At 42.6% G+C, this 15176-nt stretch overlaps 1 protein-coding gene across 1 annotated transcript in view; it reads right to left on the bottom strand.

The window, feature by feature from the left end:
• Positions 1–15176, bottom strand: part of ZFYVE26 (zinc finger FYVE-type containing 26) — a 70683-nt gene that overhangs the window by 49023 nt on the left and 6484 nt on the right. The window contains exons 4-14 of the mRNA XM_080682356.1: positions 14167–14256; positions 11870–12392; positions 11352–11482; positions 10616–10780; positions 10385–10473; positions 9302–9465; positions 6785–6988; positions 4972–5583; positions 4640–4726; positions 3403–3471; positions 2340–2491 (exon numbers count right to left, since the gene is read on the bottom strand). Coding sequence (XP_080538482.1) covers positions 2340–2491; positions 3403–3471; positions 4640–4726; positions 4972–5583; positions 6785–6988; positions 9302–9465; positions 10385–10473; positions 10616–10780; positions 11352–11482; positions 11870–12392; positions 14167–14256 — 2286 coding nt within the window. The remainder of the gene's footprint in view (positions 1–2339; positions 2492–3402; positions 3472–4639; positions 4727–4971; positions 5584–6784; positions 6989–9301; positions 9466–10384; positions 10474–10615; positions 10781–11351; positions 11483–11869; positions 12393–14166; positions 14257–15176) is intronic.

Raw genomic sequence — 15176 nt, 5'->3', positions numbered from 1 at the left:
AAATGAAGGACTAATACATAGATGAAAAATGTTATCCCTTTTAGTAATCTAGGGAATTTCAGTCACATTAATACCATTTTGCATCTATCACAATGACAAAGTATAAAAACAAGCCTTCAGGGAGTGGTGGTAAAATGAACTGTCACAACCTTTTTTGAAAAGCAATTTGGCAATCCATAAAGCTTTAAAAACGTTTATATTCTTTGACTCAGTAATTTTCTTGAGAAACTTTCTTAAGGAAACAATTCAAAAGGCTTAGTGCCTAAAGGTGATAATCCTGACACTATTACAAGGTTGAAAATAATCTAAATGTTGAGTAATAGGAGAATGGTCAAATGCAGCTGCCTGATCAGACTACTGTAAGGTCATTAAATCAGGTACAAGGCAAATGTAAAGAAGGCATTATATAAAGTTTTAAATTCAAAATAATCTTGGCTATATAAAAGTCACATGGATCTTGGAAAAATAATGGCAAAGAGTATACTTCACCTTTATTATTGGTTCTGGACAATAGGGTTACAAGTAATATTATTTTCTTGATAATACTTTTGGTATTTACTTGTAATATGCATGGCTTATTCTGTAACCAGGTTAAAAAAATAAAGCTTCTGCCGAAACCGGTTTGGCTCAGTGGATAGAGCGTCGGCCTGCGGACTGGAGGGTCCTGGGTTCGATTCCGGTCAAGGGCGTGTACCTTGGTTGCGGGCACATCCCCAGTGGAAGGTGTGCAAGAGGCAGCTGGTCGATGTTTCTCTCTCATCGGTGTTTTTAGCTCTCTATCCCTCTCCCTTCCTCTCTGTAAAATATCAATAAAATATATTTAAAAAAAAAATAAAGCTTCTATTTAAAAAAAAAATCAAGCCCTAGCCAGTTTGGCTCAGTGGATAGAACATCGGCCTGTGGACTGACCAGGTTTGATCCTGGTCAAAGGCACATGCCTGGGTTGTGAGCTCGATCCCCAGGAGGAGGTGTGCAGGAGGCAGCCAATCAATGATTCTCTCCCATCACTGATGTTTCTATCTCTCTCTCCCTCTCACTTTCTCTCTGAAATCAATAAAAATATATATATATTTTAAAAAGGTGACTTTCATTAAAAAAAAATAAAAATCAAGGGTCCAGGAAAGGAAGCGGAAGTGAGGACATTTAGGGGTAAAGGATCAGGGGCTCACAGTTGACTTAACTCTGGATTTGGGTGTAACAAAGGCTGGTGAGGATCCTTTCCTCCCTTGAGGGTCAGAATTATCATTGTCATTAAAATATGGAACCTAAAATGACCAGAGGAAGCTAAGCAAAAATTCTCCTATCGCCTAGATTTTATCCTTGATTTATTCTTCAGCAACTGAACTAAAATGGAAGAAAAATTCTGACCTGCATGTTAATGGATGAGCACAGTATGATAAATATACCAACGAAGTTTTAAAAATTAGAAAGGTAGGTTTTCATGCTATTAAATTTAAACAATAGCAGAGGATTCTTACATTTCTCACAGCTTGTACAGAAACCTCTTAACAACCCCACAAGGTAGGACAAGCAGGTGTTATATTTAACTGAGTTTTAAGTGAGGATACAGAAGCTCAGGGAGGGCAAGTCCTTCTGATTTCTTCTTGCGCTCATCCCTCGACAACACGAACATTTTAGTTTGGTAGCCCTTACACTTGTATATTGAACCGGCATTCTATTTCTATTTTTCTTTTTTTAATTATTTTTTATTGATTTTTTTTTTACAGAGAGGAAGGGAGATGGATAGAGAGTTAGAAACATCGATGAGAGAGAAACATAGATCAGCTGCTTTGTGCATACCCCCTCCTGGGGATGTATCCGCAACCAAGGTACATGCCCTTGACCGGAATTGAACCTGGGACCCTTCAGTCCGCAGGCCGACGCTCTATCCACTGAGCCAAATCCGTTAGGGTGGCATTCTATTTCTTATTAAACATTGTCTGCATCATGACTTTTAACTATTAAAAACATGTATGTGTTCAGAGAAAGATTGTAAGGAAACAAAAATATTTCCATGTTTTGAAGTGGTGAGCTTGTCAGTAGTTTATCTTGTTAAACACTGTTTATGTTAAAACAAACCAATGATTCAGCAGCTTAAACCTCCTCCAATCTGGGTCTTGAAATCTGCAACGCTGGGGACTGGGCCTTGTACATGGAAACTCTCTCCTGTTTCTCCTGCTGGATGTGGCCCCTCAAATGCTCCCAAGTGGCTCTGGTTGCACAGGTATCCAGCTTTGCCTGAGGCCCAGCAGGTTCCAGATGGCTAGAGATAGACTTCACATTCTTTACTATGACAAGGTGAGGCCCAGGCTACTAACACCAGTTGCCCAGCCCCTTACCTGATGGGCTTCTGCAAAGTTCCCCCGGAGGATGCAGGATGCCAGCAGCGACTCAGGTGGGGAGAACATCATGGGGATGAATGAACTTTGAGTTTGGGGCCGCAACTGGCCATCCAACTCATTCCTTCCAGACACGATGTTCAGACTTCCCTCTGTTGAGACACAAGAACGTGGGGGCCAAGGAAGCAACAGAAATTGAGGAAAAACTATACTGCTGTAACCTCCCACCAAACTCATTATCTTCAAAAAGTTTCTTTTTTAAAAGGTGGGTAAGTAGGTATTAATTTTCCCTCAATTGAAGGGCAAACCTATGCTATCATGTTTGAATATAATACTTAAGTACATTCTTAGGTAGTCACCTCTGTTTTTCTCTGCTAATGGGTAACTTGACTGATAGCGAAACAGCCCTTTCCCTACTGAAATCTGTTTGGCCATGGGCAGAACCAAACTTCTTTTTTAAAAAATTGACATATAATTGACATATAACATTGTATTAGTTTTAGGTACACAACATAATGATTTACTATATTGTGAAATGATCACCAAAGTTTAGTTTTCATCATCACACATGGTTGCAAATTTCCTTGAGACTTTTAAAATCTACTCTTAGCAACTTTTAAATACACAGTACAGTACTGTTAACTATAGTCTCCACGCTTTGTATGTTACATCCCCAGGACTTATTTATCTTACAAATAAGAACTGCGCCCTAGCCGGCTTGGCTCAGTGGATAGAGCGTCGCCTTGCAGATCGAAGGGTCCCGGTTCAATTCCAATCAAGGGCATGTACCTTGGTTGCAGGCTCCTCCCCAGATCGGGCCCTGGTTGGGGTTGGTGCAGGAGGCAACCAATCAATGTGTTTCTCTCACATTGAAGTTTCTCTCTGTCTTTCCCTCCCTCTTCTATTCTCTCTAAAAAATCAATGAAAAAAATATCCTTGGATGAGGATTAAAAAAAAAAAAAAAAAAAGCACTGCTCAGTCCAGGTTTCTACACCAGGGTGTGTGGCAACTCCATATCAGGGCAAAGCTGCTTGAAGTTGGCAACTGGTTGGGACCCCCATACCTGAAGTACTTGTGCTCAGCTCACTACTTGTACTTTCCAGGGATGGATTGGAACCTCTGTCCCGGCCATCTAGAGGTGACAGGAAGGAGAGAGAAAATCAACCACCAACTCCTTAAAATGTAGAAAGTGAGAAGTTGGCTTGAAAATCAAGATCTGGGTAGTTAGAGTGAAAGGATAATGGTTAACTACTATATCTACTGCTTCTTCTACAGCAAAATGCAAGTTCCTACAGACCAAAGATGAAGGGTGGGCTTAATATGGTGCCAATGCTCATTGGGTAGCAGCTTATACCAGTGGTTCCAACCTGTGGGTCTCTCAGAGCCCCAGGGCTTTCAAGTTACTTAGTGACCTGTCTGCTCACTAAGCACTGTCAATATTCCGAAGGAAAAGAAAAAGCATAACTATTATGACTAGAAAGTAGGAGGGTGCAAAGGAGGGCACAAGTTTTTCTGACATTGTAAAAGTTGTTTTTATGCGAACGACCACATGAATAGGCAGCTCAGAGAAAAATATAAATGGCCAATAAATATATAAAAGACATTCAACCTTAAACTAAAAACTAATATTAAAACAATGATAAACATTGCTATATTAATCATATTGGTCCAGAATTGAAAAAATCTAATACTACTAATTTTTAATGAATGTGTGTGCAAACAGGAACTCATATACATTTGGTGGGAATGTGAACTGGTCCATCTTTTTTTTTTTTTTAAGGCAATTTGGTGATATCTTTATTTTATCTCCACATATCTTTGACCTTGCTATTCTACTGCTAGGGTCTTATCCTATAGCTATACTCATACAAGTATGCACAGACATATGTAGAGGGTGGTTTACTGTAGCATTGTTTATAATAGTAAAAAAACTGTAAACAACTTAAGTGCCCACAAAAGGGTACATATGACAATGGAATATTAAGCAGCTTTTAAAATAAGTGAAAAAAGTCAGTTGTCAATATACAGTATGAGACATATAAAAGGACATCAGTGAAAAAAGTTAGTTCTCAATGACAAATATGAATACATGAAATAATATATATACTTGTACTGTGTGGAAAATTTCTAGAAGGAAACCATTCGCAAGGGTTACCTTGGTGGAGTGGGACTAAGATAAGCTTAGGTCACTTTTTTTGTGTGTGTGTACCATGGGCTTTATCTTACAGAATGTTAGACAAGAGGCAGCATGCCACTTGCCTGGTGCATGGGAATAGGCATGAAGAGGGCTCATCAATTACCTGCCCGGCTCCTTCGTGTCCTACGACCCCGGCGGAGACTAGGGTGCTGTGTGGCGATGGGCCGGTATCTTCGGAAAGGTTGCTCCTCTGAAACAGCAAACCCAATGGGTAAGGCGGCAGAGAGATCAATTTTGCTTTGACCCACCTCGTGGGGTAACAGGTAGGGGAAGATTTGGACTGGGCTCTGAGGCATGGTTCTGACACTAGCTGCTATGGTATATGCCTTAGTTATGGCGTGACTCCCATGCACTCCTCCTCGCTCTCTCCCACATTCCTGGGGTTTTTCTCCCTCCTCATTTTCTGGACCCACTGGTTCTGCTGCATCCTCTCACCTGAGCTCTGGTTGCTTGTTACCACCTTGTATCTCCACTGGGCCTCAGAGAGAACCTTGGAAAACCGGTGCAGGCGGCTCTGCGGTCCATGTCTGCTCTCCGGGCAGTTCTGGCCTTCCGGCAGCGTTGGGTCCTCAGGTGGACTGTGGCTGCTGAGCTCCTCCAGCTGGTCCTGGAGGAGCCTGAGGAAGGCCCCCATTGCAAACTCATCAGCCAGGAACCCGCTGACACCACTGGTAAGGTGCTTGAGGTCCAAAAAGCTGTGCCCATGAGACTCTGGGGAACTGTCTTTCGACTCTGTCTTCAGACAGCTTGGAAGTGTATCAGCAAGGCTCCTGGGGACTCCTAGGGAACCCCGTTCTGACTTCCTTTCAGGCTGTGCTATGTGCTGAGGGCTCTCTGGTGGGGACCTCAAACCTAACGGGTCCTTCCCCTCAATGTCATCCTCCTCAGCATAGTCCTCGGGCAGGTGAGGCTCTGGGTGAAGATCGGCAGAGGTGATGAGGAGCAATGAGAAGATGTTTTCTAGAAGTTCCAGGCGCAAAGAGTCAGGAACACGGCACAGATACTGCTGACACCTGGCCAGGTATGTTGAGAAGAGATCTGAAGCACCTAAAGTAGCATGTATCAGAGAAGAGGGCAGAGAAAGTGCAGACATCAGAAACATTACTTGCCAGACTCAAACATTCACACAAATTTAACTCATTTATTTATGTTTTAATGACTAAAGAAATTGCAGTTACAGTCAGAAGAATAAGAGACTCCTCATCAACGTCTTTTCATGATTTGCAGAGTTTGTACGTTAATTAGAAGTACAGCTCACTGAACACTTGTTATTTTGTTTCTGCTTTTTAAATATTTCATTATTCTTCATCTCTCACAAGCACTCCAGCATACAAGCTCTTTACTCCTCAATTCTATTTTCACTCATTGTTACGCTAAAGAAGATCAAGGGCTACCTAGATCTCTCAAGAAATACTCACTGGTCAAAAATGACCATGCTCAGAAGAGAAGGTCCATCCCAACGCTACAAGAGAGAGAGAACTGACCAGCAGTCACACAAGGGAAGTTAAATGTTGTAAGTTATTAAGAAAAATGAGAGGATAGGAAATAGGTTCTTTCACACTGTAGCTGTGATCCATGACACTGACTTAGAGCAAGGGTGGGGAACCTTTTTTCTGCTGAGGGCCATTTGGATTTTTATAACATCATTCGCGGGCCATACAAATTTATCAACTTAAAAACCAGCCTGCTATATTCGGTCAAATATTTAATTAACTCACCCCCAATGCCCTGGCAGGGCCAGACAAATGATTTTGTGGACATAATACAGCCCATGGGCTGGACATTCCCCACCCCTGACTTAGAGGCTGCATTTAAAAAAAAAGAAATATCATACAACAGAAAAATAATCAAGAGTGCGCTCTGTTTGGAAGGGTGAATATATCGTTTCTCAAAGGTTTAGTTTGTATATCACTTATCTACACATATACACATACAAATATAAATACACAAATTAATACTTAGGTGCAAACTGAAGTGTAATGTGAAATGCTATTTTTATTGCAGATTATAGGGGGGGGAAAGCATTTGGAAAACAATGCACCAGGTGATCAGACTCCATTAGAACTTAGGCAAATCACTTGCTTTCTCCATGTCTCTTTGATTAATGAAGGCTGATTAATGGATGAAATTATTCCTGGGCATAATAAAACCAAGGGCCACCTCCTCCATCCTGGTGGAAAAGGGTTCCCACATAAAGAACTCTGTGGAACAGGTTGCATCAGGGATTGGTGGGGAGGGGTTTCTGTACCTGAGGAGGAGACAGAATCATTCACTGGCTCTGCAGCCACAGCCAGGTTCTTTGAGAGACTGTCTTTGCATTCCTGGCACTGGGTGTGCTGGTGTGAGTTCACACAGAGGGCATAGATGGCATACTTCATGGCACAGAAGCTCCGGTAGAGTGTCAGGTTCTGGCACTGGCTCAGGTGCTCAGGGCCCGGAGCACCCACTGAATCTGAGTGGGAGAGAGGAACAGGCAGCACTTCAGAGCTGGTTCTTTCAGGACGCAGCAAGCATGGCTGGACCAGAGACGCTGCATTGCTCTCTCCTTTCCGCCAGTTTGATCCGCGTCCCTCCCAGGCCTTTTCCTCCACAGCATCAGCTTTCAGTCCTCTCCATTTCCTTTTTCCCACTAGCCTCCCTCTACATGCCTCTCTAACGCAGCCCTCATGGCTATTTAACAAGTCTTTTCCTTATATTTCTTAACATTTTGTTCTTCCTTTTTTTTAAAAAAAAAATTAAAACTTAAAGTAAATGTTTAGAGGAGGTATGGGGGGTTTAAAAGGAAAAAATGTTTAGTTTACCTAGTGCCACATTATCCAAGAGGCAGGCTTAAAGTGTGTATAGATTGAGTAATGAGAGCAAAGGCACCACATTTTTTTAAAAAAAAAATTGATATACATTTAAGATATATATATATTTTATTGATTTCAGTGAGGAAGGGAGAGGGAGAAAGGAAGGGAGAGGGAGAGAGAGATAGAAACATCAATGATGAGAGAGAATCATTGACTGGCTGCCTCCTGCATGCCCCCTACTGGAAATCAAGCCTACAACTGGGATTGAACTGTGAATTCCTGGTTCATAGGTCGATGCTCAACCACTGAGCTATGCTGGCTAGGCAAAAAATGATATTTTTAAGAAAGCACTGAAGCAGACATCATGGGGAAAAAACACAAATGCTATTGAAATTCCCTGTACTTTTTTAATAATTTATAATTTAAAAAAATTGAGGAGAAAGAGAGGGCATCATAATCTTTTAGGGTCTCTAAACATCTTAATCTGGCTTGAATCCTTTTCATAGTGAAAGTACAACTTTCTCAAAGAAAAGGCATTAAATGTAGCAAAGTAAAAAAGAAGAAAATATTACCCATAATATTACCAGCTAAATACAACCATTAACAGTCTGTTTTAACTCCTTTGATAATTTAGCATATACGTGTGTATGTTGAATGTAATGACATTTTCTATACTATTTAATTTTCCTACTTCTTAAAAATGTTATCATAGTGTAGTCACAACCTGCCACACAGGCCTGGGACAAATGATAGTATAAGCATTTGAAAATGCTTCTTCATACACTACATTTCTGATGGCTGCATATAGTTCTACTGAGGCAGGGCACTGCAGTAGTTAGGAATGCTTTGCTGCTAGGATGGTGCAATAAATCCCTGTGTGTATAGGCTTCCTAGTAATTACTTCTTATAGGAAGCTCAGTTTTGCCAAAGTCAGGGTAAGAAACAGAACGAGATCAATATTGTTCCATGCCCCTGGCCTCTACGTGGCATTATTGCCCAGGGCCAGGACTTGCAAGCACTGCACTACCCTGAGAGTAAGCAGCTCCTTAAATTTTGTACCCCAGATGCCTCTCTTGCCTCACCCTAATCCCAGTCCTATTATTGCTCCTCTTTCACCTTTTATAAGTTCTAAGTGTGCCCTGCTGGGTCACCAGGGATCGGATTTAAACCACTTCTTTGGAAGCATTTTGTACTTGTATGTAAACAGAAAGTTCCAGTTCCTTTAGAAAATCTGTTAAACAAGTTGCCTACCTTCCTGGAAAAAAAATATAGAATGTAGTGACACTGGTTTTCCAGTTAGTGGTACATCCTTTCTCAAGGTCAATCTAAGCAATATCTAGGCTGAGCAACATCTACTGCCATATGAGAAGGTTTGTTTCTCTCAAAGCCAAATGTCCCAGGCCTGTGTGGCAGGTTGTGACTACACTATGATACCATTTTTGAGAGCAAAAGAGCTTGTTAATGGGGACTTTAATTTTAAGCAAAGATCTAAGATTAAAACAAGACTTTGCTATTGTTTCGCGCAAGTCTTCTAAACTGCTTTATGTGTTCAACAGAGTATGAGGGAGCTATGAGAGGGAAAGAGGGTAGACACAAAGTGTGCTATGAGAAAGCGTATGAAGAACGGAGAGACTCTCCAAGAGGTGCATAAATATTGCCAGAGATAATGCTGCGAATTCAGAGGGCAGTTCCTAATTCTGTTCCTTGGCATGAGGGTATCCTAGTGGTTCTTGAGATAGTTCCAGAGGACAAGGTTCCTATGGAACTGTTCTCATAGGGTTCCCTATACCTCATCCAGTGAGGGGAGGCATATTTCTACACCCCATGATCTCACTGGGGCAAACAGCACTAATTTATAGGCACCTGCTAGCCCATTTTGACAGATTACACCTAGGTCAGTCTTTGCTGAAAGGAACCTGGGAAAGATTGTCCTAAGAGGAAACCATGCCCGAGTGACTCCATCACCAACTTACCGTGCTCTTGCTGGGGCTCTTTGGCTGGCACCTTCTGTAAGAGCTTGAGAACTTCTTCCTCCCTGAGGGCTGGAAGGTTTGTGAGGTGATGGAGAGAGTAGAGCACTGAGTGGCTGTCTCCACCGTGTAAATGACACAAGAGATCCCTCTTTGGTATGGGGCTGCTGGAAGGGAAAGACGGGAGGATGGGAGGAGAGGCAGTTTATAAAATTGCTGAGAAAGTCCATTCTTGATTCTCTCTTTCTCTTGCTGTCTGGCCCATAACACCATGGGTTTCACTTACCCAAACACTACATTTTAGTTGGTCTGGGATACAGCAGAGCATTTATTTACCCTCTGGGAAGTACATCCATAAAATCAGCTCTACTCGTCTAGAAAGGCCCTAGAAAGGGCCTTCTTGGTCAAGAGGGTCCAGAAAAAGCCTGCAGAGTAAGCTTCCCAATTTCTGTGCTCTTTCCAGCTCAAAAGCGGTACAGCTTCTCTGCTTTCCTTTGCGTAAGGGTCTCTCACTACTTCCCACTCTGCCTACTCTACTTCAGGAATTGCTGGGGAAGCAGGTGAAGAACAGAACAGGAACCCAGTCCTGGGGAAGTCCTGAGGCTAATTTATCAGGGAAACATGGCTTAACCAGTTCAACAGGTTGCTGAATAAAAGTGTAACCGGGATAACACATGGCCGAGAATGTGGACCACATTACTGTCACTTTGGGCATTTCACCTCTGGGCTTCAGTTGCCCACCTTTAAAATTAGGATAATATTGGTAACTACGTCATAGGATTACTGTGAGGCTTAAGTGAAATCATCCACATAAAGAGCTCGGAGCTATGCCTTGCATATAGTAAGTGCTCAGGAAATGTGAGCTACTGTTCTTTATTATTGTCATCCTTAAATTACTCTCTAGTTATAACCTGATGGCTATAGTGAAAATAATTACTTATGTTTCATTCCTGGGTTGATAGTTGGAATAATTATGAGTTGCTGGTCAACATTGTCAACTCAAACCGTTATGTGGAAGCTATGGTCACATGCACAGAAAACAGGATCAAGTGTGCCCAATGGTGGGAAGACTACACAGGGCTGTACCTGCTCTGCTGTACACACCACTCCAGGACCTCCAGGTGAGCCCACAGCCCATCACAGGCATCCCTGAGGAGCTTATCACCACCTTGGTCCTGTATGGACATAGAAGAAAGAGAAGATGACTCAGGCATCTGGGATCAGAGACTGTAATGAACTTCAGGACCTCGCATTCTGCCTCAGCCCAAAGTCCCACAGCACTCACTTCTGAGCAGCTCAGGCTGCAGAGTAAGTTACCTGAGTCCGGTGGAGTGTCTGCAGCAACCTCTTGGCTGATGCTAGGCTCTGGCAGTGTGTCCAGCCCAGGAGCACAAGCAGTCGACTGAGAGGCCTGAATTCTCTATCCAGTAGGCAGCCAAGACTTGGGAAGTCTTCCTCTTTCAACAGTGTCAGTGCTGTCACCTGTAAGTCAAAGGAGGCTGCTATAGGCAGTTACATGGACTTGCTGCTCATTAGGGGACGAAGCTTTTGGGCATAGCAGGGAGATTTCTGACAATGACAGAAGAGGCCACTTGAATAAAAAAGGTCCACAAAAACTCTAGACCATAAGCTCTTTGAAGGCAGGCACTGACTTCCACAGTACAGGGCACATAGGATGAGGTTAACAAATATCTAATGAAATAAACTGAAGCTCAGTAGCAATCTGGGAGAAATTTAGAGTAATCAAATTCCTGTCAGCTAGAAAATACATTGTTACCACTGTCTTTTCTTCCTCGCACCCTCCAGAAAGCTTACAAGAATCCAACATTGTGGTTCCTGCCAAAGGACTGATGTAAAATGACTGCAGCTCTAATTATGAATGACGCTGGTTCTTGAAGACTTCTTCCCCCCGGACTATGGGATGGACAGACCCAATGCTCACCACTGATTAGACTGCTGTGTTGGGTAAATGAGAGGGAGAGAAATGAGGAATGAAAAAGCCTGTGGAGTCCCTGGGTACCTCTGTGATGGGAAATTTTTATGTCTGACCTACCAGGATCTGCTCGAGGAAGTGCTTGCTGTTGCTCAGGCAGTAGAAATAGGCCAGTTTCCAAGCCTCGGCTGAGTCGGGATTGGAAAACAAGGCTAGCATTGCCCGCTCGGGATCTAGATGATCTGGTGAGACTGAAAATCAAACCAGACAGGGTTACTGGGGAACCACAGTTCTTCTTTCCTAAGCTAAAGACCATTGGAAACACCAACTGTTAAGAGTTCACGCTTTTAAAAACTTAAACCAGCTTCCTATACTTCTATATTAAAGGCCCTTTCCTTCTCTCAGTAGCTTCTGAAAAGCTCTTTGCTGCTATTGTTATTACTTTGTTTTTTTTCCCATCACCACTCCATCCTAGACTATAAAATCTGTGCTTTTAAGAAAATGCCTCCCTCTTTTTTGCTAAGCCTTTCCTATTAGACTCTCTGAGCAACATGAAAGGCTTTAGCCAAGAGCAACTCCAGAGAGGCCGGGCATAGTGGGGTTTCCAGCACACAGGAGCAGCAGCAAAGGGAACACACCTTCTCCTGACGAGGAGGCCTTTCGTGGCTTCACTGCGGCCTTCTCTGCATACGCATGGCCGTACAGCGAGAGCAGGCCCCGTCCGGCCTTGTGCAGCAGGCAGCTGACCAGCCGCTCCTCCTGCAGGGGACTCCCCTCAGTCCTGCAGGCCTCCAGTAGTTCCTCACACAGGAGACGCAGCTCAGCCCCCAGCGGCTCTGCAGGGCAACGCAGAGTCCGCAGGGCTCCGTAGATGGCCTCCACGCCCCCCAGGGGCCCCGGGACAGGGTCCTGCAAAGCTCTCAGTGCCTTTCGAATGAGGTCCACCAGTGCCTTCTGCAGAGGCCAGCCACCAGGGCTGGTGCCATCGTCTTCCCTAAGCAGAAGCTCCAGCAGGGCCTGCGCTGGCTGGGGAGCCTGGCTCAGAAGACCCAAGAGCACAGAGACAGCTTCTGAGCTGAGCCGAAGGGTCCAGCTCTCCGGCGTTCGATTTTCGTCAAGCAAGGGGTCTGCAGTGTCTTGTGATAAAGCCTCATACAGCTCCTAAATAGAGGATGAAGAGAGGGATGCATGCTGAGCATGTCTAGGATGTTATCACCTATATGCCTTTATGTTTCCTCTTTCAGTACATATGTGTGTGTGTGTGTGTGTGTGTGTGTATAAAACAGTAGCAGTAGCAAACACTTCTGTAGTAGTTACTACATGCCAGGCCCTTTACACAGAACAATAAACCTTAAGAGGAAGACACTACTATTATCCCCATTTTACAAATGAGGAGACTGAGCAAAGACATGAAGTCAATTGCCCAAGGCCTCCATGCTCACACTTGCCCCTCTTGTGCACTGTTGCTCTAAATCAGGGACTGCAAACTCATAGGCCAAGCAAGTAACAAATGCATATGACTCTATGCCCAACTCAAGGCATTTAAATTCAATTTTTAAAAGAACATTACACACCCTGGACTGTGTGTCTCAGTTGGTTGGAGCATCGTTCTGTGAACCAAAAGGTAGCAGTTTGGATTTCCGGTCGGGGTGTATACTGGAGGCAAACGATCAATGTTTCTCTCACATTGATGTTTCTGTCTCTCTTCCTCTCTCTCTTTCTGTATCTCTCTCTCTTCCTCTCTCTGCCTTTCTCTCTAAAATCCATTAAAAAATAAATAAAATAATAAAAAAAGAACATTACATATCAGTTTTTAATCTTTGATCTAAATCCTAGTCCCAATACGTCCAACCCACACAACTCTCCCTTTTTATTGGGCTTTCAATGTACTCACAATTAGTACCACATGGTTTATAATTGTCTCAAGTGTCTGTTAGTCCCTCCTCCCTGACTAGAGTAAGCCCTTAAAGGCAAGAATCTCCATAGCAAGCATGTCAAATTTTGCACAGTGATTAGGCATATGCTTTAGTTAATAAATTATATGCTTGTTCTATAGCCTATAATTTGTTTGAAGGGTGGGTGCAGAGGGAGAAAAGGGGGTGCTTTAATACCATGCCTATGGATGGTGCTCAGGGATGCTTCTTCATGAAATGCCTCCAAGATGGGAACAGAACCATGAGTCCTTGACTTAATGTAAGTGAAAGCATGTACCTTAAATCCTACAGCTAATATGTCTTTGTTAGCTGATGGTAGAGTGATGAAGAAAGTAAGTACTGAGCCTCAGAGGATACCTCAGGCACTAAAGTATAGATCTGGTTAAGACTTAGTTTAGCCTTGGCCTGGTGGCTCAGTTGGTTAGATTCAACGCCAAGGTTGTAGGTTCAATCCCCGGTCAGGGCACATACAAAAATCAACCAATGAATGCATAAATAAGTGGAACAACAAATAGATGTTCCTTTCTCTCTCTCACCCTTCTTCTCTCTTTCTAAAATCAATAAACAAAAACAAGACTTAGTTTGAATCTAGCTCCAGAAGATTGTTGTTAGCTCTAACACATTCAGTGTAGCTCTTACAGAACCACGTATTCAACAAATACTAGTTCCTGTCTCCCTTCACATTCCTTACCATATACTGGTGGAAAATTCAAATACCTAGTTTAATTCCAAGTTATGTATTCCTTTTACATGAAATGAAAAAAACTTTAATCCATAGTTGTACTTAGTACTTCTGGATAATACACCTCTGAGAATTCTAAAATCAGTTAAATTTATTCTAACTTTAAACTCCCCTCAGAGGGGCCTCTATCTAGCCTGGTCTTGCCTGAGAACAGAGTACACAGCCAGCACCTAGGGGACCTATCCCTGCTGGATCCCTGGAAGCTGAACTGGCTGAGTAACTGTGACTCTGGGCAGACGGCTCCGAAGCCCTCTCTCACCTTGAGGATGTCCTCTGGAATGTTACCTTGAAGGTCTTCCGATAATAAAAGAAATTCTAGCTTTCTCCGGAAAACAGCTGGGAGTGACTTCTAGAAAAATCGTAAGAAGTAAGCACAGTGATTAGGCATATACTTTAGTTAATAAATTATATAAAACTTCTCTCCAGTGACTTTTTTTTCACTGCGAAGAAAATTTTATTTTATACATGACTAGCCATGCATTTTTGTCACTAGTTATTACATAAAGACTACTTGATACCATTATCCAAGTGGCATGATCATCTTCTGTCCACAATTCACTGTGTCTTTACAGAATTTTCATGATTTACATATATACATCTATCAGTGAAGGTTTAATTAACATGAAATCTAGCATCCATAAAATCTGATGTTTTGCAAATACTAATGTAGAAGAGATGTATTTTTAGTCACCTTTTTATTTGAGTCACCTGATGTTAAAAAATAAATCAATAACTTAGAGGTTCTAAATCTCTAATTGAGATTCTCCACTGTGCTCACAGAAATGGTTAAACAGTAAGACTGCCAGAAACAACTCCCATGTCCACATCCTCTTGCAGTTTCTGTACCACTTTGTCTGCCAGCTGCTTTCCTTTGCACACAAAAGGGGCCTGGAGGAGATAGACATTTTGCTTGACTTCTTTGATGTCCTGAGCTTTCTGCAGTTCTTTATATTTCTTCAACCTATTCATTATAAATGTTGCTTGATGTCTCTACTTGATCTCTTCGACTCTCTTCAGTGCAGTAATCATTTCATTTCTATTTGACAGGTTCATTTCCACATTTTTCAAATTCAAATGGATTATCCTTTCTAAGCTCTTTACCAGCTGCTTTACAGAATGCTTTAGTCCACCTGACCTTGTAAGGATTGAGCTTCTTTTTAAAGTTTTTTGACACTTGGCTTTACAGAACCTGAACACCTTGCAATTGTTGCAGATGAACATCATGCGTGGCTGGGGTATATGGGCCCGAAATAGAAATAATTCTTGATC

This window comes from Plecotus auritus (genome assembly GCF_963455305.1).
Source record: "Plecotus auritus genome assembly, chromosome: 1".
NCBI lineage: Eukaryota > Metazoa > Chordata > Mammalia > Chiroptera > Vespertilionidae > Plecotus > Plecotus auritus.
This window is presented reverse-complemented; position numbering and strand designations above follow the sequence as displayed.